This window comes from Hemicordylus capensis, chromosome 16 (assembly GCF_027244095.1).
Source record: "Hemicordylus capensis ecotype Gifberg chromosome 16, rHemCap1.1.pri, whole genome shotgun sequence".
NCBI lineage: Eukaryota > Metazoa > Chordata > Lepidosauria > Squamata > Cordylidae > Hemicordylus > Hemicordylus capensis.
Window position 1 is genome coordinate 16,769,206 of NC_069672.1, and position 25,286 is coordinate 16,794,491.

The following is a 25,286-nucleotide window of genomic DNA, read 5'->3' on the forward strand; positions in this document are numbered from 1 at the left end:
CCCTGCCTCTTAAAAGGCAGGCTGTGCCTCCTGGCTATCATGACTACTAACCACTAGGAACCAAATTTATCTCCTTGATGCTAGAGGACTCACTGCACCTTGTGGCAATGGGTTCCACCAGCTGATCGCGCACTGCACCAGGAGAGGGCTCCTTTGGGGTCAGCCTTGACACTCTCTTGGTGTTGGGGAGCCATACCTTGAACCCATTCCCCATGGCCTGGTGAGATGGCGGGTGCATGCATGCATGTTGCACCCCCCCATCGCTCCCCCCACCCCACAACTGTCCTGCTTTTTGCACATCCTGCTATTTTACTACAACTGCTCTCCCCCTTCTGTGTGAGCCTGGGGTTTCCTGCCGCCTGGGCGCTTTCCAGATTATGTGCTACAACAGTGTCACTATGGAACTGCTAAGTGTGCTTCCGTATTTTCCCTGTGTTGTGGCACCGCAGTCCCTGCGCTGACAGCAAGGTGCCGTTCACATTTCCGATGCCTTCTCTCGGGTTTTATCCTTGCGTTTTAACCCTGCAACGTTGCATATGCGTCGCAAAAAAGTGGCTGCATTTTCCCGTTGTAGGAAGTTTGCGCAAGCTAGAAAAGACTGCTCCCCCTGCTGGTGGCTTTGCGTAACGAATGGCTGGACCTTTTTATTTAGGTTTTCAATACGATCCTGCCAAGTGGAAGCATTTTACTGCGGTTGTAGCCTATGATCCGGAAAGCACTCAGGCCACTTACCTGCAAGGGGTGAGGCCGTTGCTCAGTGGGAGAGCCTCTGCTTTGCACGCAGAAGGTCCCAGGTTCAGGGAGAGACTCTGGCCCAGATCTCTGGAGAGCCACTGCCAGTCAGTGTAGACGGGCCAATGGTCTGACTCAGTGGAAAGAAGCTTCCTATGGAAGGGTATAAGGCTGCCCGTCTTCCCCAGACCTGGACTGGTGTTCCATCCGCTTTCCCTCCGTAGCCTAAACCTGCCTTCTGTCTTCTGCCTTCCCTTCCCCTTCTCATCCCGTACAGCAAGCAGCTGCTCTTTACCCAGCAGCCTGATCTAGCAACGCCAGCCAAGGTGGGAAGGGGAGGCCGAGCCGGACGAGGACCCCGGTTTCCTCTCTCCTTCCGAGGCGCCGGATCACGAGCCCGGAGGCGGACGCGAGTCGTGGAGAGAGCTTCCCATCCCGCCCTCCTGAGACACACCTGGAGAGGGAATAACAACGGGCACAGCAAGTCGGGGTGGCTCCCACGTGCCCTGGAGGGGCCGGTTCTGCTTCATCCCTGTCCTGAGCCCCGGGCCTCCAGAGAGTCCCCTGCCCCCCCTGTCTGAAAGTACAGCCTGGCCTCCTAGTTGGACGAGGCTGAAGAGGCACCCCAAGGACTCCGGACCGTATTTACAGACCTCCCCTCCCCACCCACCCCGGCCGAATGCTTCCAGCTGAATTTCTCTCCTGAGTCCCTGTTCCCTGACAGCCTGCCCAGTCCAGCCAGAGGAAGGGCTGAGTCTTTCCAGGGCTGCCCCCCGCCCCCACAAGGGGCCTGTGACCACTGCTGAAGCACAAGTTTCCAGCCCCTAGCTGTAGGCAGAATTGAAACGCACGCGCCCCTTCAGTGCAGCCCTTTCTGATCCCCCAGAGATGCCCAGTTGCTGGGCCTGCTTGCTGGGCCAGGAGGTGTCTTTTCCCAGCACTGGCTCTCCTGTATTGGGCAGGGGGAGAGCAGCTGCCCCGCTGCATCCTGCCGGAGGGTGTCTTCCTAGCGCTGTTGCTGGTCTCTCTCCCGTAGCTCAGCCCCTGCTCTGCATGCAGGTTTCCTCTCTGGCCGCCGCATAGGGCCGGGAGAGTTTCCTGCCTGAAGTCCTGGAGAGACGCTGCCAGTCCGTGTAGACAAGACTGAGCTAGCGGGACCAAAGGTCTGACTCAGTAGGAGGCAGCTTCCTCGGGTCCTTTATGTTCCTTTTTGTTGAAAAGTGGCCCATCGCTCCAAGGGCAACAGGAGCCGTTTCAGTTGGAGCTGCAGCGGAAGGCCAGAGGGGTGCCTTGGAAGGGTGGGGGTCTAGCCGTGGGTCTCTGGGAGCGTGCCAGGGAGAATGGACATGGGAGGAGGTTCACTGCCCACCCACCCCCCGTGGAAAGCTGAGAGTCTCATTCGCCTCGTTTGCTTCAGCACCGCCGGAAGGGGCTGTGATGCCTGTCCAAAGCTTGCAGGCAGAGAGTGTGGTGCACATTTGCTTCCTCTTCTCTCTGCATCCGAGCTGGCCCACCTCCTGAAACCCACCCCCTCCGCACCCCTCTTGCAAGCCGCAGGGAGGGGGGCCAAAGGAGCTGGAGGGCCTCCTTCCAGCTGCTGCTGCTGCTTGGGGGGGGGGTGGCAGGCGGAGTGGGATCCAGCCTGTCTTCCTCCTGTGTTGTGATTGATGCTCAGCACACACTACCCAGCCCCGCTTCCGGCATGTTCACCCAACCCTGCTGGGCAGCTGCAACTGCACCCACCCCTCTGTCTTGCAGGGGAATGAATAAAATGTGGCATGTTCCAAGTGTGGCGGTGGTGGTGGTGTTCCTGGGGAGTCCGGGCAGGCAAAGGAGGCCTTGCTGGGCACAGGGTGACTCCGAGGGTAAATGTGGTTCGCACAGGAACCCCTTGCTGAATTCTTTGCCCCGGCAAGGTGGTGGCACAAGGTCTCCCCTCTCCAGAGGGGCCAGCTGCCATGGGAGGTGGCCCTTGATGACCTGGCGAGGAACCAGCTCTAATATAACAGGTGTAGCATAAATGTGTGTCCCTGACACGTGTAGATGTGCACATAGGCATTTATGTGTACACAAATGTGTGAAACAGGTGCAATGTGAACTTGAGATGCGTTCTCCATGAGCCTGCTCAGTCCTGGTGAATATCATCATAGATCTCCAATTTTGAGCCCATACATTATTCTGAGAAAAGGTGCCTCTCAGATGCTGTGTGCTCAGCCACTTTGCACTCTGTATATGCTCTAGAGACACCTCAGAGTCAAAGGAAATAAACACTAGCCCCTGGGAACTCCCTTGGGTCCTTCTGCAAGAGGATGCAATTTCTTGGCAGAAGACATGAGAAAGACACAGACACTTTTAAATGTTTACTAACAAATAACAAGCTTTTACCAAGAAATGAGAGCTGGCGAGAGGTGTGTGTGTGTTGCCTTAATGATTAGTCATCACAAATGCATAAACACTGCTCATGACATCTTAAAGGAAGAAGAGGGGGAGACAGAGAGGTTTGGAAGAGAGAAGGGAGTGGAGCTGAATTTCTCAAGGAAGCAATCTTATTAGCAGGCTGCAGCAGCTAGAGGAGTTGGCTGGAAGCTAAGACCCGGACCCATTTGAAAGCGGAGGCCCGAAATACAGAAGCAAGCACAGGATCCACCTCTACTCTGGATTCTTCCCGTCAGAGACTCTGTGCTGTAAATGAAGGCCAGGCTCTCCACCGTGAGTGCAAAGCCCCCAAAGCTCTCTGTCTCTTCCTTTTTAGCCATTTCACAACTCTCTCCCTTTGGTACAGCCTTTCACACCTTATTTTATCACTGCCAAAAGTGTCTCTTCTGCCAGTTTCAAACAGTCTCTGTTGTTCCTTCTGAGCTATAGTCCTTGAGTAGGGAACAACATGGGGTGTTTTATTTTTGCTGTCTCTGGGTAGCAAAAGGACAGCGTTTTTGCAGCTCCAAAGATGATGGGGGGGGGGGTGAGAGAAAGGAAAAGATGCAAAATAACCATATTGATCCTTATTGACAATTATCTCTGATACCTCAGTGTTGCGTAGACCTTGCCAGCGCAGGTCAGTCAGTAAGCCTCTTGCGCACAGTTTCAAAAGTCTCTGTCAACATACCTTTGAAAAATGTGCAGGCACCCAACTCCCAAAGTTCAAAAGTTGAGAGATCTCCCAGAGAATCTCCTACTCCATAAACAGGCCTGCTATCTATCTTAGGTGTGGGTCTGTGTGCCCAATACAGATTTGAGAAGAACCTAATGTTTCCCAGGCTATGGGAAACTCCTATAGTATTGAACGTGTTGTATTTCTCTGTAAAGAAAGGTTTTAATTGGAAATTTTTTTAGTAAAAACCTTATGGTTCACATAGTAAGACCTTATTGATTGCCTTCACCCCACACCTATAGGCATTTCCACTCCACTAAGGTTTGGTTTGGGTTTTTTGCATTTTGGGCAGGGCTCCTGCAGGGGACTCAGCCGTGCCAAAAGCCCACTTGGTGACCGCGGTGAAGGAGTCAGTTGGAATGGAGAGCTGTTCCCCACACTTGACAGCTGGGTCCTCCACATCCACTGTGAATGAAGCTCTTTCCACACTCCAAGCATTTGTGTGGGTTCTGTGGTGTCTAGTTAGTTCTCCCCTCCGGCTGAAGCTCTTTCCACACTCCAAGCATTTATGTGGTTTCTCCCCAGTGTGGGTTCTATGGTGCACAGTAAGATCTCCCCTCCGGCTGAAGCTCTTCCCACACTCCAAGCATTTGTGTGGCTTCTCCCCAGTGTGGGCTCTGTGGTGTATAATCAGTTCTCCCCTCGTGCTGAAGCTCTTTCCACATTCCAGGCATTTATGTAGTTTCTCCCCAGTGTGGGTTCTATGGTGTTTATTAAGGTCTCCACCTGTGAAGAAGCTCTTTCCACACTCCAAGCATGTATGCAGTTTCTCCCCAGTGTGGGTTCTCTGGTGTCTAGTAAGATATCCACTCCGGCTGAAGCTCTTTCCACACTCCAAGCATGTATGTGGTTTCTCCCCAGTGTGGGTTCTCTGGTGTATATTCAGTTCTCCCCCCGTGCTGAAGCTCTTTCCACACTCCAAGCATGTATGCGGTTTCTCTCCAGTGTGGGTTCTCTGGTGTCTAGTAAGATCTCCACTTGTGCTGAAGCTCTTTCCACAGGTCAAGCATGTATGTGGCTTCTCCCCAGTGTGGGTTCTGTGGTGTATAGTAAGATGTCCACTGTGGCTGAAGCTCTTTCCACACTCTGAGCATTTATGTGGTTTCTCCCCAGTGTGGGTTCTGTGGTGTATAGTAAGACCTCCACTGTGGCTGAAGCTCTTTCCACACTCTGAGCATTTATGTGGTTTCTCCCCTGTGTGGGTTCTGTGGTGTTTAGTAAGATTTCCACTGTCGCTGAAGCTCTTTCCACACTCCGAGCATTTATGTGGTTTCTCCCCAGTGTGGGTTCTCTGGTGTCTAGTAAGACCTCCACTACAGCTGAAGCTCTTTCCACACTCCAGGCATTTATGTGGTTTCTCTCCAGTGTGGGTTCTGTGGTGTATAGTAAGGTTTCCCCTCGTGGTGAAGCTCTTTCCACACTCCAAACATTTATGTGGTTTCTCTCCTGCATTCATTTCCCACAGACGTGGACAGCTTGGTTCTGAACTGGAGTCTTTCCTACCTAGGAGGCACAGACTTCTCTGTCTCTCCTTCTGCATTATTTGTTGGATTCCAGGATGAGAACAGGATGATCCATTCCTCATCTTCCATTTTGCTCCCCTTCTTTCTTTCCAGGATTTCCTCTTTTTCCATCTTATTCCTCCCAAAATGCCTCTGCTGGGTTTTCCATCCGTTCCCCAACTCTCACCTGTTGGAACCAAGGGAGAAAAGTGGTCAGAGCCGGGGATCGAAATGGAACCTTAAGGAGAACTTATGAGAAGAAATGATGGAGACGCAAACAAGACGCTGGCCTCTTCTCCCATATTTGATGGCTGCGTGATTACCCTAGAAGCTATTGGACTGAAATTAAGGACAGAATGGAAAAGATCTTGCAAATGGAACTGGCTTCCGACCCCCTTAGGCAGTGACCGGAAGCTGGAGAAGGAAATCAGGGAGGCATCAAGGAGAGACAGCGTTGTCATAACTACCCAATCAAGCCAGCAAAGGACCCTTGGTGGACCTCTCTGGGCAGCCCAGGGGCAGCTTTAAGCCATAAGGTGAGAACCTGACCTTCTCCCAGGAACTACGTGCTCCTGGGAGAAGATGCCCTAGTCCTCCCTGTGTGGCTCAGAGCTGTCCTGGGGCTGCAGCGCTGGGATGTGACCAAGGTTTTTTAAAGGCAGAAAATACTGAGTCCTGGTGTGTTTTGAGCTGAAAATCCTCTTCCTCAGGGGAAAGTCTTCATATAACTCACTGCAACGTTTCACACCGATCGTGGGCAGCTCACTTCCATGATCCCTGGCTGGTGGCCACTGAGGTTGGGGGTGATGCACGTCGTAGCCAAATCCAGCCAGAGGGCCAAAAGCTCTGCAGCCCTGGTGTGGAGAAACAAGGCTGAGACCTCTTGGTTTTTGTTGAATAAGCGCTTGGATTATAAATGAATTGTACATTGTATTAATAGGCACCAACCTCTTCATTACTGTAAATAGGATTTTTGTGTTAATATGTCTGCAAAGTCCCTATGTTGTAGGGATCTGCACAAACCAGCGGACGGGGGTGGGAAGGTACTCATCCCCCCCGCGAGCACTGATTCCAAAACCACTGGCACAGGGCAGCAACATACCTCCTCACCGCCCTGGTCATCAGCAGACCAGAAGTGGCCGGTGCACGCGCATACATCATGCATGCACACCAACACCGAACCAGTTTGTGCACATCCCTACAATGTTGCAAGGAATGCTGGCAGGATCAAAAGTGCACGCCATGTTCCCACCGACTGAGCAAACCAGGCCGATCTCTCCCTCCCTTTGACTCTCCCCTTGCAGGGAAGGAAGGGGAAAAGGAGTCTTACCCAGAAAGGCCAGATTTGCAGCATTCTCCTCCATGACCTCTCTGTGCAGGGCTCTTTGGGCCGGATCCAGCAGAGCCCACTCCTCCTCTGTGAAATGCACAGCCACTTCCTCACAGGTCACCTAGCCGGGAAAGAGGAAGGAAACCTTCGATACCTGGCAGATCACAGAACGCGTCTTTCTCTTGGAAGCACCATCCAAAAGGGTCGTTCAAGAACACAACCCATTGGGGAACTGGGGACTCCCCGTCCTGCTTTTCAACAAGGAGGAGGATCAAAGTGGTCTTCGTAGCAAAAACGGTACTTTGATTCACCCTGACCAGCTTTGATAGGAGCCCAAGGGAAGAGCGCATCTTCCAGGCCCAGAGGGATGACCAAGGAAGGGAGCGCCTCTCTCCCTCCTGCATCCCCCTCCCCCAACAACGCCCCCCCCTACCTGAACCTGTCCTCTTGAAGCTTCTTCTGCTCCACCACCGGAAAGGAGAGAGGCGGGAGGCTGCCTGGGCTGTGTCCTTCCAGCACCTGCAAAGGACCCCAAAGGGAAGGGGGGTTGGAGGAGAATGAAACAAAGACAGAACCGAGTTTTGAAAAACTCCTCCACACAGCCCTTGTGCAGAATTCAATGTGCAGATTGGGACTCGCTATCCACAACTGTCCTTAATCATGACATTTTTAACCCATGGGCTCAATCATTCCCTGGGGGGGGAGGAAGGGGGGGTCACACAAGGGAGCAGCCTTGCCCCCCCCCTCCGGGAACATTCCCTGCTCTCTGCCTTCCCTTGGGATCTCTTGCACGCAGCACCGGAGAAAACGGGGACACCCAGCAGCGAAAAGATGGACGGGGCCCAGAAGTGGGCAGCTAGGGCGGGCAGCAGCCAGAGGCAGCCCGAAGGGGAACTGGGAGACGGAGACAGGCTGTGGGGGGTGGCGTTCTTCATCTGGCTTCCACGCACCACTGTCCTCTGGGCAGGAAAAGGGTCTGGCCAAGGTTTGCAGCAAGAACCTCCTGTTTTTGAAGGAGAATTAATTTCTAATCATTATGTTTTAATAACGATTTTATTATATTGTTTTTATCACCATATGTTTTAATCAGTGATTTTGAAATATTCTGAGTTTTGCACACCGCCCAGAGATGTGCATAGAGATGATACTGGCAAGAGAGGGAGCACAAGGGGGCGTCCGTCCCATCCCGCTTTCCTTAGCAAGGCCGCACCTGCCTCACCCTCCTGTGAGATCCCGCTGGACGGCGGCCTCTGCCTGGGGCCCAATGGAGCCTCCTCAGCCTCGGGGGAAGCAGGGGCCGCTCCCAACAGCAGGCCTTGCACCTGGAAGAGACAGAAGAGGAGATTTCCAGCAGCAGGGAAGAGACAGAGAGGGATGACAGAGAAAGCAGTGCAGGGAAGACCCAGAGGTAACAGCTGCCTTATGCCGAGTCAGAGCCTTGGTCCGTCTCACGCAGGACTGTGTGCTCTGACTGGCAGCAGCTGAGTCAGGGTCCAGGCAGCAGTCTCTCCCAGCTCGACCTGGAGATTCTGCCGCCAGGGAGGGAACCTGGGACTTCCTGTAGGCAAAGCAGAGGCCTCCACACTCCGCTGGGCGACGGCCAGATCCCCAAGAAAGTCCCTGCCTGCCCCACGAGGGTGTGGAGGTGGGGGGATCATTCACTGGAGTGAGTTCCCAGGTCTTGGGCAGCCTCGGCCTTGTTTTGGGGTCTCCGGGCTCCCTGTCCTGGCCCGTGGTGGCCACTCCAGAGCTCTCAGAGAAGCCGCTCCCTCACCTGCTCCTCCTCCTGGGGCTTGTGGTCCTCTGCCCGGCTCAGGAGGAAGCCTTCTGCCAGAGCCACCGCCTGGGAACTGGTCTCCGCGCCGCAGCCTCTGACCCAGCTCTCCACCTCCGTGGGCAGGAGGGCCAGGAACTGCTCCAGCACCACCAGGTCGACCATCTGCCTCTTGCTGTGCCTCTCGGGCTCCAGCCAGCGGCAGCAAAGCCTGTGCAGCCGGCTGCAGGCCTGGCGGGGGCCCTTGGCCGCCCGGGAGCAGAGCTGCCTGAAGCGGTGAGGCTGCTGCCCCCCTGAGCTGGTGGCCTCCGCCTCCTCGACTCCCCGCCTCTTCAGCTGCTCCAGTCTTCGCCAGAATTCCCTGCTGCTGCTCCCCCGTGCCTGGCTGGCCTCCGGGCCTCCTTTTCCTGCTCCCCGGCCAGTGGGGTCTTCCTTGGCGGTCTTTAATCGCTGCTCCAAGGCGGCGCCCAAAAACATCTCCATGTCGAGGGATGGGCAGCCAGATTCCACGGCACGGATCTCCTCCCTGCAGGAGAAGCAGAGAAATGCTGAGAGTCCAAGAGGAACCAGGGGAGACCCTGTGGGGCAGGCGAGGGAGGGGCTTCCCTTAGGGGCCAGAGACCCCTCCAAGACCTCCAACGCCGGCAGAGGAGGAAGCCCAGTGGAGGAGGAGGAGGAGGAGGAGGGTGCAAAGACCGGCAGGGGCTTCACCCAAGGAAAGCCTTCTTGACCACCGGCGGCGTTGCTGCTGCGGCTGCTGCTTCTGCAAAGAGCAGGATGCAAAATATCCACCCGCCTTGGCAGGCCAGCAGGGAAGGTTCCTTTCTGGGTCAAGGGCTGGACTGACCCACGCAGGCACCCGTCTGCGTCCAGACCGCGGCTGCGCATGCTCAGCAACCAGAGTTCACGAGACTACTCCTGCAAGCCTAGAGGAAAAACGTCTACAGGAATGAGGCACTTGGGAACCCTGGGGGAAACGAACCCGCTTTTCTAGCGATGTGCCCGAAGTTTTGTTTGTAAGGGCGGGGGAGAGTGTACTCACCCCCCCCCCACCCCCGCCGGCGCTCTTCAAAGTCCAAGCCCCTCGGGGCGGCAGCGTTCCGCCCGTCGGCCGGAAGTGGCCGGAAGTTGCGGGCGCGCGTCGCCACTTCCGGCTGACGGGGGGGGGCACGGATGGTGGATGGGTGCCTGCGTGGGTCAGTCCAGCCATTGACCCTCTCTCTCCCCCCCAGCCAGCCAGCTTGCAGAGTCAGCCGGAGTCCCCAGGAAGGTGCCGGGGGGTCTGCCCCACTCCTCCCTAGCAGAGGGGCCCGCCTGCCTGCCTGCCTGCCGGGACATCCCTGGGTGGTTGGCCTGAGTCAAGGAGTGCCCGGCAGGGCCTGCTGGCGGCTCTGGGCCTGCTGGGCTGAGCAGTGCCGGCCAGGCTGATGCGAGGCTCCGAGGAACAGAGGACGCCGCCCTAGACTGAGTCGTGGCCCACCCACCGACGGGCTTCCCGGTGGCGTCCGCGGCCCCTCGGCCTGAGTCCGTGTCCTCACGCCCGGGTCGCCCTGAGGCAGACTTGCTGGGACGGAGGTCGGTGGGCCGGCTGCCCAGCCAGGGCTCCCGTGCCGAGGGATGGCCCGCCTGTTGTCGGCTCGGCCTCTTCGCGGCTGCCTGAGAGAGATTAAGCTCCTCGGCACCCCAATAGAAGAGAAATGCTGAGAGTCCAATTGGAACTAGAGAGACGGGGGCGGGGGGGGCCGGGTCTTCCCGCGGGGGCCAGAGACCCAGCCAAGCCCCCCTCAAGGCAGGAGGGGCTTGTGGGTTCCGGGGGGGGGAGAGCCCAGAGCCGGGAAGGGAGGGGCTCTTTCGGCAAGGAGGGCTCCTGGCTGCGCCTTCTTCCGCCACCTGAACAAATCCGTGAAGATGGAAGGAAATCTATGCAGACAGCAAATCTGGGTCTCTGGAATTCAGCGCCTGCCACAGGGCAAGGGGGGGGGGAGGGAGGGGAGGGTGCAGCCGCCGAGGAAGCGGCCACCCCCCTTCGCCTCCCCACCCCATAATTTACAGCTCAGCAAAAAGGAAGCAGAGGAGACAGGTGGTGGGCATGTGAAGGTGCATATTCTGGGTATGGAATATGCATCCTCCTCCTCCATCTGAAATGGAGGAAGCAGCCCCAGAGTGGCCCTGCTAGATTGGCCCAAGGGGACCCACCCCATCCAGCCTCCTCTTCTTCCCATGGGTGGCCTGCTCAAAGCCCCAAAGGGAAGCCCACAAGCAGGGCAGGAAGGGGATGGCTGCCTCCCCCGGTTTGTCCCACCGGCAGTTTGCATTTGGGGGGTAGACTGCCCCTGAATGTGGAGGCTCCATCTGCCTCGCTCAATCAGTGACTTGGAAAAGAGTATTCACCAATGCACTAATTATAACTGAGGAGAGTATTTCAGAGGATTATTCTACCTATTCTGCCAGTCTCCTGTTTCGCACACCGGCCAGATGCCTCCAGGACATTCACAGGAGGCATGAGCTTCCTCCTCCCGGAACAGATATTCAGAAGTGTGCTGCCTTTGAACATGGAAGTTCCACCAGCCGTCACAGCTGAGAGCTACAGCTGGGCTTTCCCTCCATACGTGGCTCCAATCCCCACTGAAAGACACCTAAGCGAGTGCCCATCACCACATCTGGAGGCAGAAATGGCTTTCGGCAAAGGAGCACTCTCTGCCTCCCAGGGCTAAATCCTGGCCCCAGAAAGAGATTAAGCACAGTAATCTGGTGAGGCTCAAGCCTGCTTTGTTTACCCCCCCCCGGAGGAGGAAAGGGAGTGTGGTTTTCTTTTGGCTCTGCTCCCCCCCAGGGCATATTGCACCCCCCCTCCCGCCTCAGTTGCCCCTGGGGCTAACTTTCCATCTCTTGGGCCGCGTCCCACAGCTGCCTGCGAGGAGCACAGGGCCCCTATTGTGTGGCAGGCCCCCACCCCAGCACCAAGCCCCCCCCCCGCCAGTTCTCCTGGCACCGTCCCACACGCACTGCAAGGCCCTCCTGCTTCCCTACCAGCCAAACCTGTTTTTGTGGCTAAGCAGACATACCCTGCGGGGAGCAGCGGGCGGGGGGGGGAGCCCGCCTGCAAGCCTGAGCAGCTCCCCCTGCCCCCCCTCCCCACTCTCTCTCTCCTCTGTCAAGGCACAGCAGCAGCAGCAGCGGCATCGGACCTGGCGTCCCCCCAGGCAGGCGGCTCCCAACAGGTGCCGGAGATGAGCCGCCGGAGCCGTGCCACGTGTGGGGGGGGGCGGTGGGCGTGGCTGGCGCTAGCACCTTCTGCCCCCACGGTTGTGCCGCAGTAGTCTCAGCGCCCCGGCTGCAAGCACCCAGCGGAGGTCACCGAGAGGAATGCAAAGCCAGGCGGGAGACCCGAGGCTTCGGGCAGCCCCTGGCCCAGTGAGAGGGAAGGCCTGGTGGAGGCCGAGCTCTGGACACCGGCCCCAGGGACCCGGGTGCAGATGAGGTACGTTGCCAGGCCTCCCTCCCTCCCTCCCTCTGTCTGTCTCTTTCCCCCTCCGCTTGGAAATGTCCTGTCTGCTTCTCTGTGGAAGTTCTCGTGGGAGCCTGAAAGCAGGGGTCAGTGACCCCAGGAGCGGCTGGGACCCAGGGCAATCATGCGGACAAGGGTGCCTCTGGGCATGTCCCGAGTGCCACTGAGTCACTGCAGGCAATCGCTTGCACAACTGGGATGAGCTTGGCTTTCTGGCGTGCTGCGTCCCCGTCACTGCTCTGTCCGAACAGCAAACAGTCCTCCATGTAAATCCCATGTGTTAAAGGATGCTTCGGACTCCAAATATGTTTAGGGGCTCCAGTGAACCCCAGGCTGCAGGTGGATTCCCAGAGGGAAAGCTGTGTTAATCTGTGGCAGTACAAATAGCCGAGCCTTGCTGGAAGACAGTTGCCACCTTCTTTCCCTGGCCTTGCTTCTGCACCTGTAGTGGCAAGGCAGACATTCAGCAGGTGGCAACATTCACCGAGAAAGAGCAACTGGTTTTCCCTGGACAAGGAGGCACTTCAGCCAGGCCTCCCTGCTCCTTCGGTGCTCTGCCATGCTGGCATTCACTGGCCTCCTTTGAGCAAAGGTGGGCCCTGGCGGAGGTGCCCTTCTTGCCAGCAAGGGGCCCAGCCTCTCTCCCTTTCTGCCAACAAAAGTTAGCATAAAGGATGCCCAGCCTGCAAAAGCTCAGCTGTGCCCAAAGGGCACAAATCCTTCCTTGCTGGGAGAGCTCACGCTTCCTCCAGGGAAATGGCAGGAAAGCAAGAGGAGATGCCAGGATGAGGCCAGGCGATCAGGCTGTCAGGCGGGGGAGGCAGCAGAGGAGGGGGAGGGGGAGGCGGCGGCTGGGCACCTTTGAGCTGCCAAGGGAAATGACTGTTTTCTTTGGCGTGGCAAGGAGAAGCAGCCGCCTCCTGGCCCATTAAAGGATCTGCCCGAGAGATGCTGAAGACGCCAGGATGTGGCGGTGTGAGGAGAAAGCGAGCCGTTGTGGCTGGAGCCGAGACCTTGCGGGAGGGTTCAGTGCCTCCTCTCTGCCTCTGGAGCCGACATGCCCTCCCAGAGCAGCTCTTGTCAGTCTGGCCTTGCAAGGAGACAGAGGCAGTCGCTAACAACCCCCCGCCCCAACAAGGAGGCCCGAGGGTGCAGGTCTGCCTCTGTGATCCGGATGGCTGCTCCCAAACCTCAAAAGTGCACCCTGCACATGCTCCAAGGCATGGCCTTCCTTATGAATGACAACGCCGAGTTCTGCGTGCAACAGACTCCAGGGCTCAGCTGCAGAGTGAAATTCCAGGGCGGCTCCACTATGAGGCAGGGCAAAGCAAGTGGCCTCAGACAGCAGATGGTGGGTCTGTCGCCAGGGCAGAGGCCCATCCGGAATCGGAAGCCTTGCTGCTTAAATAACTGAGTGGAGGGCTGGCTACGGTGACCCAACTGGTGAGGAAAGCACACTCTTCACGTGCCCAAAGGTCCTCTCGTCCTTGTGATTATAACTCCAACACAGACTGAACCCTGGCAATGACTCAAAGTCCTTAATTTTTGTTTATTCCTTGACTAATTTTGGTCCGTAACTGCCTGACAGACGAGTTATTTGTCCATTACTGGTTCAGGCTCGAATTGATGGTTTCATTGGCCCACAACTGGTTCATTTTGTTTGATTGTTTCATGGTCAATGATTCGGCTTTGCTCCCGGCTTCCCCGGTGTCCTTGCTCTGATTTGGTGTTGTCTTCCTTCCAGGATGTGTTTGTGATTGTGGACGTTGTTTTGCCTTCCAAAAGCCAAGCAGGGCAAACAGGTGTGAATGAATCCACAACATCCTGGGCCCGATCCTGCCCGCGTCCCTGAGTTCTTCTCTCTCCTTCTGCTTGCTCCGCAGGTGCAAGGTGGAGCCTGCCGCTGAGCGATGGAATATTGTCCCCCCTCCCTGCCCTGCCAGCTGCTGGGGGAAGGCCTGAGGGGTGGCCTTGGCCTTGGGGAGGGTCTGGAAGGGAGTGCACGGCCAGTGGAAGCTGGGGGGGCTGCCTGCACCCCAGAGGGCTTGCCCCTCGCCTGCCTGGGCACCTTGCCGCCTCCAAGGCAAAGGGATGGTGGGGTCTTCTGGGCTTCTCCAAAGGAAGGGGAGGGTCTCCCCTTCCCAGAGGCCCCCCATGACAACCTTCAGGGCCACCCCAGCATCGGGGACCCACGCCAGCCTGCCAGCTGCCAGAGCCCTGATGAGCCCCCGGCCGGTGGGCCCAACTGCGAGAACTGGAGCTTTGGACCCCGGCCGGGGACGGCAGGGCTCTCTGTCCCCCAGGGAAGACAGGTGGCCGGGAAGGCAGACAGCTGGCCCCACAGAGCAGCTTCTCACCCCTCCAGCTCCTCGCCCTCCTCCCACAGTGATCCCTCCCTCCACCAGGGGGTCCTTGGTGGCCCCTGGAGCCCAACAAAGCTGCCTGAGTCCCAGCGGCGAGCCTCCCTCGGAGCCGGTCCAGAGAAGAAGGCCTGTGAGTCCCTAGTGACAGGGGAAGGCGGGCGGGCGGGCGGGCCGGAGGGATGGCATTGTGGTGCATGCTAGCCACATCTCAACTCTTCCCCATAAAAGTGGGGATTGGCCAGTATCTGAGGGGTCAACCTGTGTCCGGCCAGTCCCAGCTCCAGACTGAACTGATTCCAGTTTTGCTGGCAGGGTTGGGCACCGAAGCCCTCCCTCTGGCTGGGCACCGAAGCCCCTCCCCAAGCACTGCAGGCACTGGGGCAGGCCACCCCTGGCCGCTGTGGAACTACAGTGCCCATTGCCCTCCGCCACCGTTTATGGCTGGGGGGGAGGGGAGCCGCCGGGCAACAGCCGCCGGGGTGCCCAGCTTGTTTGCCCTGGCCGGCCCACTGCCCAGCAGCACGGCTTCCTCATCGGCATCAGGGCCAGGTACTACCTGGGCACGTCCGCCCCCCGCCCCCTCCCCCTTCCCAAAACGGGGCCCCCGTGCTTGTCCTCTTCCGTGGTGGCCCCACCACAGGCTGACTCTGCGTCTCCTCTGGCCAGGGAGGAAGCTCCGCCTCTACGCCCCGGAGGGCAGCCCCAGCGGGGAATCCTTCAGCGGCCCCAGCTTGGACCGTGAGGGCATCACCACCTCCGCAGGCCGGCTGTCCCTGGAAGACGCCCTCCGGACCTCGGCGCTGCCGTCGGCGCTCCAGGAGACCACCGAGGGGGCCACGAGGCCTGCTGGGGACGGACCCCCTCCGCCTGGGACGCTGAGCCTGGCTCTGCCCCGGGGCTCTGCCGCTGGGTGGGGGTCCGGAGGCCAGGCCGAGCTGGGGCCGCAGTGGTGCTTCTCGGAGATGAGGATGATGGGCAAGCTGCAGCTGACCCAGGGCCACCAGCCCTCCCCCAAGCTGGGCAAGTCCTCCAGACTGAGGTCGCCCCCTCCCCTGCTTTCTGAGACAGATCTGGTTTTCTTTTAAGTAACCCATCCGAAACTTTCCTCCTGCCTGCCTGCCTTCCATCTCCCTCCCTCCCTCTTTCTCTTCCCTTTTCTTTTTCCTTTTCGTTTCTTCCCCCCTCTCCTTCCTTCCTTCCTTCCAGGCCAAGAGGCTGGACAGGTGAGGACCCCCACCAACAGCATCACCAGCGAATGCAGCCACACCTTGGCTTCGGCGCTGCCAGACCACAAGGGGAACGCCAGGTGTGGGCAAGGACGAGTGAGGCTGCCCCTTTGACCCAGAGGGCTGAGTGTGGGGAAGGGAGACAAGAAGAAGCCCCTTCCAGGGATGTGTCCCACTGAGGTCTCCATGCAGGAAAAGCCAGGTGCCCCCTTCCCTTCCCCCCGCCATGGGCGGCTCTCCCAGATGTGCCCTGTTGGCTGCTGCTGCTGTGTGAGGCAGGATGCTGGACTGGATGGAGCAGGGCTTTTCTTCTGTTCTGATGAGAAGATGAAGTGCGTGTGGGGAGAGTGCTTCTGAGCATGTGTAGAGTGCACTCCACCAGCACCCACAGTTAGGGGCCAAAGAGGAGGCATCCAGGAGGGCGTCCTGTTTCTGCTCCCAGTGGTGATGCTTCCCTCTTCCTCCTCAGGAGCAACTCAGCCCTAGAGAAGGAGGAGGAGGAGGAGGAGAGTGAGGTCCACCACAACAGGATGGCGCCACACGAGAAGCGGTGCTCCAGATTCCTCCCAAACTGTAAGCGCCTTGGGTGCTGAGCCTGAACCGTGGGAAACACAAGCTCGGTTTGAGTGGGCAGACGTGACAGATTTTGAAAAGCAAATTCAGAAACGAAGGATTCCCATTTTCAAGTCTGGGGCCCCGGGAACCTTAGAAGCTGCCTTATACTGAGTCAGGCTTTGCTCCACCTTGTCTGCTCTGACTGGCAGCAGCTTTCCAAGGTCTCAGACTCGGAGTTTTCCCCCAGCCCTCTCTGGAGATGCTCCCAGAGGTTGACCCCAGAACTCTCTCTCTTCTCCAGCCCCTCAATAACCCCACATCTTGTGTAGGGGTTGCCACCTTTTCTTCTGTCCAGAAGCCCCTGAGCTTTTAACACCCACACAAGAGATGCAATTTCCAGCACCACCTGTTGACTGTCTGCCTGATGTGCAGCTGCTCAGGGCCTGGAAGCCCCACCAGGAGGAGGCACGGCCGACCTAACCCTGCACCCCCACTTCTTCTCCCCACCAGCCGTCCTCTACCAGGAGTACAGTGCAGCCGCCACCAACCGCGAGATCCAGCGCCAGCAACGGGAAGACGCTCCAGAGGAGGAGGAGGGGGGCGAGGAGGCACTGGGGCCCTCCAGGAGCAACCTCTCGCCCAGCGGCTCCTTCTGCTCCCGGCGCTCCTCGGGGGGCTCCACCTTCTCGCTGTGGCAGGAGATCCCCAATGTCCGCAGCAGCGGCCTGCTGGGCACCATCAGCATGCAAGCCTGCAAACTGCAAGAGGTGAGCCTTCTGTCCCATCGTGCGGCTCGTGGGCAAGGCCAGGGAGGACTCTGCCCCAGTCTGGAGCTCCATCTCTGCTCCCGGGAGCGCGTGGAGCTCTGGGGGTGTGCACTCTTCCTTTGGTGCAGGAAGTAGTAGCCCTGCACTGGCTGGCAGCGGGCCTCCAGAGTTTCTGGCGTCTTTCCCAGCCCCACGTGGAGATGCTGGCAGGGAGTGAAGCTGGGGCCTCCTGCCTGCAAAGCAGAGGCTCCATCCCTGAGCTACAGCCCCATCCCCTAAATAGGGAGCTGCTTCCTACTGAGTCAGACCCTCAGTCCCTCTAACTCATTATTGTCTACACTGGCTGGCAGCGGCTCCAAGGTTGCAGGCAGGAATCTTCCCCAGCCCTACCTGGGCGCTTTCCAGATGGCGATCCTTACGCCCGTGGAAAGTGGGGTAAGGTGCGACGTCTTGCTGCATCGCTTTTGAAACCATGGATCAAGGGTGGCTTCAATGGTTCGTGGCAGTGCTGTGGCCGTTCATCTTGCTGTCCTCTACAACATGTTTTTCCAGGCCGGGGCTGTTCATATTCCTTTTGAATATGAGGAATATTCAAGAGGATATTCCCTCTCTCCTCCTTTTCCATTTTGGCCCAATGGGGTCGCAGGGAGGGGGGAGTTTGCCCACCCACCCCCTTGCTGATGACGTGAAGAGGTTTCTAAAAAAAAATAAAAATCTCTCGGTGGCTTTGCACAATGCCGCCAGCAGGGGGGAGCACCGTTCCATCTCTTCTAGCTTGCACAAAATTAGGAAGTGCCCAGCACACATCAGAGCATGACGATGTGCGGTGTGTGTGTGTGCGTGCGCGCACACTTCTAGGGGCAGAGTTTGTGCATGTCTCCTGAATCCCTGCCCAGAGATCTGTGTGTGCAGAGCAGAACTCACGGCTTCCTTGGCAAGTTCCGGCCCCTCACATCTCCACACAGTAGGCAGCCTCTCCTAGACAGGGCTGGGAGAGAGACTCCGGCCTGCAGCCTTGGAGAAGCCGCTGCTAGTCTGGGTAGACAATACTTGTGCTCAATAGACCAAGGGCCTGACCCAGTATATGGCAGCTTCCGTATCCTCCTAGCTCTGTTCCAGGTAGTTTGGAAGCACACTTAGCAGATATGGAGTGAAACTGTTGTGGCGTGTAATCCAGAATGCACCCTGGAGATGCTGCCAGGGATTGAACCTGCGACCCTCTGGAGTCACAGCGTCCCCCATCACGGCTGCGTGGCTTGTCGCCTCCGTCCCAGGGGCCTCCTCTCTCCCTTCGGCCCTCAAAAGCTCTCCCGCCCACAGGCCAAGTTCGAGCTCATCACTTCAGAGGCTTCCTACCTCCACAGCCTCTCCATTGTGGTCAGCCACTTCATGAATTCGCGGGAACTGGACGGCAGCCTCAGCACCCAAGAGAAGCAGTGGCTTTTCTCCAAGCTGCCCGAGGTCAAGGACGTCAGCGAGAGGTTGGGACGCTTGAGCGGGGTGGGTGGGTGGGGGGCGGGTGCTTTGTGTCTGGAGACACAGGTGATCAGACCACCCCCCAACCCAGGCTGGGACCATTGCAAAGAGGGACGGCTGCTTTTGGTGAGGATGCTCGGCCCACGTACGCCTCGGGTTAAACAGGCGTGGCAAAATCCTTCCTCTTGACGGTCCTAAATCTCCCAACCTTCACTTTCATGGGGTGACCCCTGGTTCTTGTGAGAGAGGGAGAAGAGCATTCCTTTCTGTCCACCCTCTCCACTCCATGCATCATTTTCTACACCGCGCTCATGTCTCCCCATAGTGGCCTCTTTCCCAAACCCCAAAGCCCCAGAAGACGCCTTGTGAGGAAGGTGCTCCAGGCCCCCGACCACCCTGGCCGAGAGACAGGTGGCCGTCTCAGCTCCCTCGCAAAACCCTCCCCGTGTCTCCTTCCTCTCCTGGGTGGGGCTTCCAGGTTCTTGCAGGACCTGGAGCAGCGTCTGGAGGAGGACATCCTGCGCTTTGAGGTCTGCGACATCGTCCTGCGCCACTGCCCGGCCTTCCGCCGCGTCTACCTCCCGTATGTCACCAACCAGGCCTACCAAGAGCAAACCTACCAGCGCCTGCTGTGCGTGAGAGGAAGCCCCCTCCCCGCCTGCACTCCCTCGCCCGCCGGCTCTGGAAAGAGGGCCCTGTGGCTCAAGCCGTTCTTCTTCCCTGTTGCCCCCCCCCCCCCCCCGCCGCAGGCTGGAGAACTCCAAGTTCCCAGGGATCCTGGCAAAGCTGGAGGAGGCCCCCGTGTGCCAGCGCCTCCCCCTCGCCTCCTTCCTCATCCTCCCCTTCCAGAGGGTCACCCGCCTCAAGATGGTGGTGGAGGTAAGGGGCCTTGGCCGACGCTCAGAGGGACCCTCGGCTCCGTTTCTTTTCCCCAAGGATGAGACGTTTGCTCAGTGCTGTGGGTGGACTTGGGGGTCTGGTAAATAATAAGGCCTGAGATCTGCCGTCTCTGGGTTAGGGGGATGTCTCACCCCCAGGTGAGATGTCTTTGTTTTGGTTTGCTAACACACACCCAGTTGTTTGAACTCCTCCCGGCTCTTGCATTAAGAGGTGCAGGCAAACATCTGCTTTGCAGTCGTCAGGTCAGGCTTGAGAACAGGGAACCCAGGGTGTGGTCTAAGGGCACACTAGACAGCCACTTGGCTGAAGCTAAGCAGGTCTTAGTGTGGTCAGTGCCTGGATGGGAGACCCCTGGGAACCGCCCCCCACCCCCCATACCACCTTGAGCTCTGGGGTGGGAGGAAGATGGATGCACATGGAATAATCATACAGATATTAACCCCCAGGGAAGAGGGTGGTGACCTTGTATTGTTTCCTCCTCCTCTTTCGCAGAACATCCTGAAAAGGACCCTGCAGAGCTCTCCGGATGAAGAGCTGGCCACGAAGGCTTTCAGCGAGCTGAAGAGAGTAAGGATGGCCCTGCTCCGAGGCAACTCCCATCCGCACTGGCAGTCCATTTCTCAAGGGAGGGCTCTCTAGACGCCAGCCTCTCCGCTTGCCTAGAGAGCACCGTTTCTGTGCTCACAGCCCATCCCCCAAATGCATGCCGTCTGGTTGTCGTGACCCAGAACAACTCCAAGCATCACCTTGGAGGAACATGAGGGGATTGGGGCCATAGTCCAGCGGCAGAGGCCCTGCGTGGCAGGCACAAGGTCCCCGAGACAACTTCCTGGGTGCTAGAGAGACCTTTGCTTGATGCTGTGACCCTTGTGTTCCTTCCACCCACCCAACCGCAGCTAGTCAGAGAATGCAACACCAGCGTCCAGTCCATGAAACGGACGGAAGAGCTCATCCACCTCAGCCAGAAGATCCACTTTGAGAGCAAGGTGCGTGTGGAGGGGGACGGCTGGCCTCACCCGGAGGCAGTCAGACTGGCCCCATTGGAAAAAACGACCAGACTGCACCATGCAGCTAAGGATGTCCCAGAACAGACCCGCCTCCTGGGGCCCTCGCTTGTCTCCATTGCCATGGGCTGACACGGCTACTCTTTGCAAATTTATGCTGGCCAAAATGGTTGTCATGGCAAAAATATGAGCCTCTGGCTTGCTTCCCTGCATTCAGGAACTCCAATAAAAACTAGAGAAGAAAAGCAGAAGCAGCCAAACCAATCCATGTGCTGGGTTGAAATCCAGGACGGAGCCTGCTCCACCCAGTCGTGCGAAATCTAGGTTTAATGTGGGTTACGAACGTTAGCGTGATTGTGTGAATTTACACCAAGAATCTCAGATTCATCTCGGGCCTTAAACCGCCTTGGCCTGGGTTCACACAACCACGCTAATGTCGGTAACCCACATTAAACCTAGATTTTGAATAACTGTGTAAACCACGCAAGTTTTTACCTGGTGCCAGGGGTGCAGAGCGCCAGGGGTGCAGAGGCTCAGGGGAGAACCTGGCATCTCAGCTGGCCCGGTTCGGATGTACCGCTAAACCTGGGTGGAGCGTTGTTATGTCTGAACCAGGCCTCTGCACCTGTGTGTGCGTATATGCTTGCATGCTCTATGCCCTCTTCCTCTATCCCCTCATTTCTCCCCTTCACAGATTTTCCCACTGATTTCTCAGTCTCGTTGGCTCGTGAAACACGGGGAGCTTGTGGAAGTGGACATCCAGGTGCCCAGTGCCTCCAGCTCCAAGCTGAAGCTCTCTGCCAAGATGGTGTACCTCCACCTCTTCAATGACTGCCTCCTCCTGTCCCGGAAAAAGGAGTAAGTGCTCAGGGGACGCGGTGCCTGGCGCGCAATGTTCATTCATTTGTAGCAGAGAAAGTTAAGGCAAGTGGAGATTAGTTTGTAGTGCAAATGTGGGGAAACCTGCCTTTTCCAGAATGCTCATTTGCACGACAAATGCTGCTCCCTGCAATGACAAGAAGAGTTTCACAGAAAGTGAGAGGGTCACTTCCTTGCTTTCTGTGTTGTCTCCTCCTCCTCCACCTCCTCAGGACAGGCAAATTTGCAGTATTTGTTCACGCCAAGATGCCAGAGCTGAGGGTGACCGACCTGAGCTCCAAACTTCACAGGATCCCTGGGCAGATCTTCCTCCTCCAGCTCCTAGACAACCAGCAACTGAAGCACCAGATTCTGCTGCGGGCACAGAGCGAGTGAGTGCCGGGTGGGGACCTACGTTCCATCTCTTGAGGGGTTGACATTGCCAAAAATCACTATGAGCGTTCGTCCCCTGAGATCATACCAATGGCCAAACTATGGGGGCCAGCCTCACGGAGTATTTGACTTGATAGATAGATCGACAGACAGACACTTTATTATGGTCATTGACCCAACAGAACAAAAGAAAAACAGCACATTACATGCGGCCATGCAAATTTTGGCCACACACAACGTTGTGGGTACACAATGATCAGCTAACATAAAGGATGCATATCCATCACTCGTTCTAACAGGGATCCTCTCTAATAAAACGCTTGGTGTCCGTCCGTGGACGGACACCAAGCGTGTGTCCGTGCCTCCCTGCCCTGTTCTGCGCCTGCGCGAAGCGCAGGCGCAGAACAGGGCAAGGGAGACACGACCACCGGCACCCGGTGGCCATCTTGGGCGGCCAGAAGCGGCCGCCTCAAAAAAACGAAGCCTGCAGGCGGCGGTGGACGGCGAGTGGAGGAGGCGGTGGGGGAAAGCCAGGCAAGCAGAGGAGGCGGCGGTGGCGGCGGGCCCGGCTGGAGCCGCCGACTCACCCGGAGAAGGCGGCGGGCCCAGCAGGGGAAGGCCAGGGAAAACGGCGGCGGGGGCCCGGCGAGGCGGCGGGGCCGGCTGGGAGAGGGCGAGGGCGGGGGCAGGGGCTACGGGGAAGGCAGAGATGGCAGCGGGAGGTAGCACAACTCTCCCCTACTAGCGCCCGTTATTACAACGGGCTAGAAAACACTAGTATTTAATAAAAGGGGAGAGATGAGAGAGATACGAATATCCCTATAAAACAAATAATACAAAAGGGCGTGTGTCACAGTCTCAACACCTTCGCTACAAGGACAGATCCGGTGAGTGGCAGGGATTTTGTGATTCCTACCCTCCAATACAGCCAATGGAAGTGCAATAAAGCGTGCAAGGGAGAAAGCCCTTTTCTGGGACAGAGTTGTTAAGCTCACTAAATAGAGGGCTGGTTTAGGGTCGTTTGTAAAACTACCAAAGATGTTTCTTGCAGAGATTCGTGCCAGATCACTCTGCTTTTCAGTGTCTGCTATACATTGTTTTATAAGCCCTTTAGCAGCATCAAGGCCCAAAGGCATGAAAAATGGAGCCGCAAATCAAGGCCCACAGTGACTCTTCTTTAAATGCCATTTTCCGGGGCACCTCCTGTTTGATCTGTGGGTGGCTGGCTTCTAGAAATGAAGCAGGTAGGATAGACCAGGTGGCTGGCCCTGAGCCTCAGTTTTCCCAGTCTCTGAAATGGGCTTAATATCGGGGCATTTGCTTTTATTGCTGGAAGCTTCTATCCTGCTTTTCTCAAAGTGGGAAACAACATAATAAAACTCAATGGAAACGACTCACACTCCAATGCTCCCTATCAAACAGCAAAAGCTCTTCTGCCCCTCCAGGAGTGAAAAGCAGCGGTGGATTTCAGCCATGGTCCCCTCCACCCCCCAGCTGGAGAAAAAGCTCATTTCCGAGAAGGAAGGTAACGCCATGGCATCATTCGCTCCCCTTCCTTAATGGAGCCGCTCCTCCTAACAGCAGCACATGTTAGGCATTCGTTTGCTATAATAATAAAACAAACAGTAGGTCTACATTTAGTTTGTATATATTTATTTGCCAGTTGACACTCAGGTGTTTACATAAGAAGAATGTAGTCTTGGTTTTTTAAAAAAAGAATTAAATTGCAATGCAATTATAAAAAGGGGTTCGGTTTATTAAAATATGGGTAGGGAAAGACAGGCTACCATTCCAACAACAACAACAACCCAGAGGATGGAAAAAAAAAGGAGGAAGGTACAGAAAAAGAGATACGGAGAGAGCTGGGTTGCCAACTTTCAAATTGGCACCTGTAGCTATGCCTTTCACAGCATCTTTGTCAGCTGAGAAACAGAATGCTTCTCTCTTGAGTGAGTTTGGTGGCTGATTCCTGCTAATTCCACTGCTCAGACGAGCAGGAGGGGCTGGCTTTTCTAAGCAGTTGGCAACCCTCCGTGTGCGCTCTTGCTTTGTAGGTCCCTCTTTGGTTCCCCGGGTGCCTCTTTCCTCCTAGACGTGGCACAGGCGCGTCTGCAGAGGCGCATGCGCGAACTCCACCCCCACCCCCCGCCTGCTATAAAGACGCTAGGACTTCGAACCCTAAGGAACCCGCGAGTGTTCCCAGCCTCCATGAGTCTTCCACCCTTCCAGTCTATGCGCCGCTCTAGGCTCCCCTCAGTGGCAGCCATAGAGCCGCGAGGGGAGAGCGGCGGCCCCCGGGCGCCCCTCCGCGCATGCGCCGCCGCCATTTTCCTTCGGGGGTTCAGGAGGACGGCGATGGAGCCCGGCGGGGGCCGCCGCGAGAAGCTGCCGCCGCCCCTGCCACCCCCGGCGCCCCCGGGGAAGGCCAAGGACGGGCCGCCGGGCAGCAGCCGCGGCGAGAAGGCCAAGCAGCGCGCCGCCCAGCAGGAGCTCAAGCAGCGGCAGCGGGCCGAGGTGGGCGGGGCCATGCTAAATAGGGGGCGGGGCGGTCCTCCCGCGCCCCGTGGCCACGCCCACTAGGGCGGTCACGCCCCTCCCTGCTCCCCCTCCCCTTGCAAACCGCTCCTCGCAGCCAAGGGTCGACTGCGTCCGCGGGTGGAGGCTCCACCTCATTTATTTGCCTTGCTTATTTCTTTTATTTAAAGCATCTTATTTTATTTCTTTTATTTGAGACATTTACAGCAGCCTGCCCCTCCAGTACGCTCCTGCTCAGGGCGGCTCGAGAGGGGAAAGGCGGGGGCGGGGGAGGGGGAGGAGGGCAAGCAAACTAGACTGCATTGGCCTGGAAGGAAGAAGAGGGCTCTGGATTCAAGACGGCCCCCTGATCTCTAACCCCAAGGAACGGGGAGGAAACCTCCTCTTGGCTTCAGGGAAATGCAGGAGTTGATTAGTGTGGTGGGCTGGAGGGAAGGGAGGGGCACAGACCTCTTAAGCCAGAAAATGGGGGGAGGGTGGCCTTTGGGGCAGCCCCAGGAAAGGGCGGAGGGCACTCTGGGCTGCCTCCTGCGGGGGGGGGGGTTTCAAAAGGCAGGGCTGCTTTCCCCCAGGGGTGGGATGGGTCACGGAGCCCGCTTTGATAACCCTGCGCCTCCCTTTCACAGATCTACGCCCTCAACAGGGTGATGACGGAGCTGGAGCAGCAGCAGTTCGACGCCTTCTGCAAGCAGATGCGGGCATCTGACGACTGAGGACCAGGGCCACCAGAGGCCGGCCACCTGCCTGAGCCCAGCTATGCCCAGCGGCCTGAGAGGACCAGGCAGCGGCTGGGAGTTTCCTCCAGAACCAGCCAAAGCCACCCCCCCACCACGGCCTCCCCCTCCCCAATCCTCTTTGTGGTCCTTGGACCTTTCCTTGTCCCCGCGGGGTTTCCCTTCTCATCCGGAAACTCTGGTTTTTAAGCCCGTTTCTTACTTTGGTTTGAGAAATGAGTGGTGGTGTTGGTTTTTTAAAAAAACAAACAATAAAGCTTGTGTCTGCATTTGCCTGGTGTGTTAAGAGGCCACCGTCCCATTTGGGGGAGTAGGTTTGTGTCTCCACAGCAGCCCCGTGAGTCACGGTGAGGCCTTCTCCATAAGGCATAGGAAGCTGCCTTGTGCGGAGTCAGGACCTTGATCCATCTGGCTCAGGACTGTCAACACTGACTGGCAGCAGCTCTCTCCAAGGCTTCAAGCTCAGGGGTCTTCCCAA

The 25,286-nt window shown here is 57.4% G+C and overlaps 3 protein-coding genes across 16 annotated transcripts in view; 2 read left to right on the plus strand and 1 right to left on the minus strand.

Moving 5' to 3' along the window:
- Positions 1 to 7,793, plus strand: part of LOC128338384 (anoctamin-7-like) — a 24,618-nt gene extending 16,825 nt beyond the window's left edge. For 2 of the 3 annotated variants that reach the window (XM_053280720.1, XM_053280719.1), the window contains exons 23-25: positions 1,010 to 3,441; positions 5,500 to 5,921; positions 6,690 to 7,793. In XM_053280720.1, coding sequence (XP_053136695.1) covers positions 1,010 to 1,044 — 35 coding nt within the window. In that variant the 3' untranslated portion in view covers positions 1,045 to 3,441; positions 5,500 to 5,921; positions 6,690 to 7,793. The remainder of the gene's footprint in view (positions 1 to 1,009; positions 3,442 to 5,499; positions 5,922 to 6,689) is intronic. The other variant, XM_053280718.1, reaches the window with a different exon arrangement.
- LOC128338385 (zinc finger protein 436-like) lies at positions 3,080 to 9,604 on the minus strand. 5 transcript variants are annotated; one of them, XM_053280724.1, is made up of 6 exons: positions 9,472 to 9,604; positions 8,490 to 9,015; positions 7,926 to 8,037; positions 7,149 to 7,234; positions 6,716 to 6,836; positions 3,080 to 5,572 (listed from the first exon to the last, which is right to left on the minus strand). In XM_053280724.1, the coding sequence occupies exons 2-6, from the start codon at positions 8,970 to 8,972 to the stop codon at positions 4,140 to 4,142; spliced, it is 2,235 nt and encodes a 744-aa protein (XP_053136699.1). In that variant the 5' UTR covers positions 8,973 to 9,015; positions 9,472 to 9,604; the 3' UTR covers positions 3,080 to 4,139. The 5 variants fall into 5 exon arrangements, with proteins under 5 accessions (XP_053136699.1, XP_053136698.1, XP_053136700.1 ...); XM_053280723.1 differs by having other exon boundaries at positions 9,286 to 9,571; XM_053280725.1 differs by lacking the exon at positions 9,472 to 9,604 and adding an exon at positions 9,201 to 9,337.
- Positions 9,605 to 10,245: 641 nt separating this feature from the next.
- Positions 10,246 to 25,077, plus strand: ARHGEF19 (Rho guanine nucleotide exchange factor 19). Of its 8 annotated transcripts, none has more exons than XM_053280730.1 (16): positions 10,246 to 11,240; positions 11,649 to 11,970; positions 13,881 to 14,490; positions 15,027 to 15,380; positions 15,567 to 15,666; positions 16,056 to 16,159; positions 16,652 to 16,908; positions 18,229 to 18,389; positions 18,863 to 19,015; positions 19,134 to 19,263; positions 19,777 to 19,851; positions 20,181 to 20,270; positions 21,004 to 21,146; positions 21,380 to 21,538; positions 22,962 to 23,064; positions 24,701 to 25,077. In XM_053280730.1, the coding sequence occupies exons 3-16, from the start codon at positions 13,908 to 13,910 to the stop codon at positions 24,785 to 24,787; spliced, it is 2,499 nt and encodes an 832-aa protein (XP_053136705.1). In that variant the 5' UTR covers positions 10,246 to 11,240; positions 11,649 to 11,970; positions 13,881 to 13,907; the 3' UTR covers positions 24,788 to 25,077. The 8 variants fall into 8 exon arrangements, with proteins under 8 accessions (XP_053136705.1, XP_053136707.1, XP_053136701.1 ...); XM_053280732.1 differs by having other exon boundaries at positions 18,863 to 18,967; positions 20,983 to 21,146; XM_053280726.1 differs by having other exon boundaries at positions 10,248 to 11,240; positions 20,983 to 21,146.
- The last annotated feature ends 209 nt before the right edge of the window (positions 25,078 to 25,286 follow it).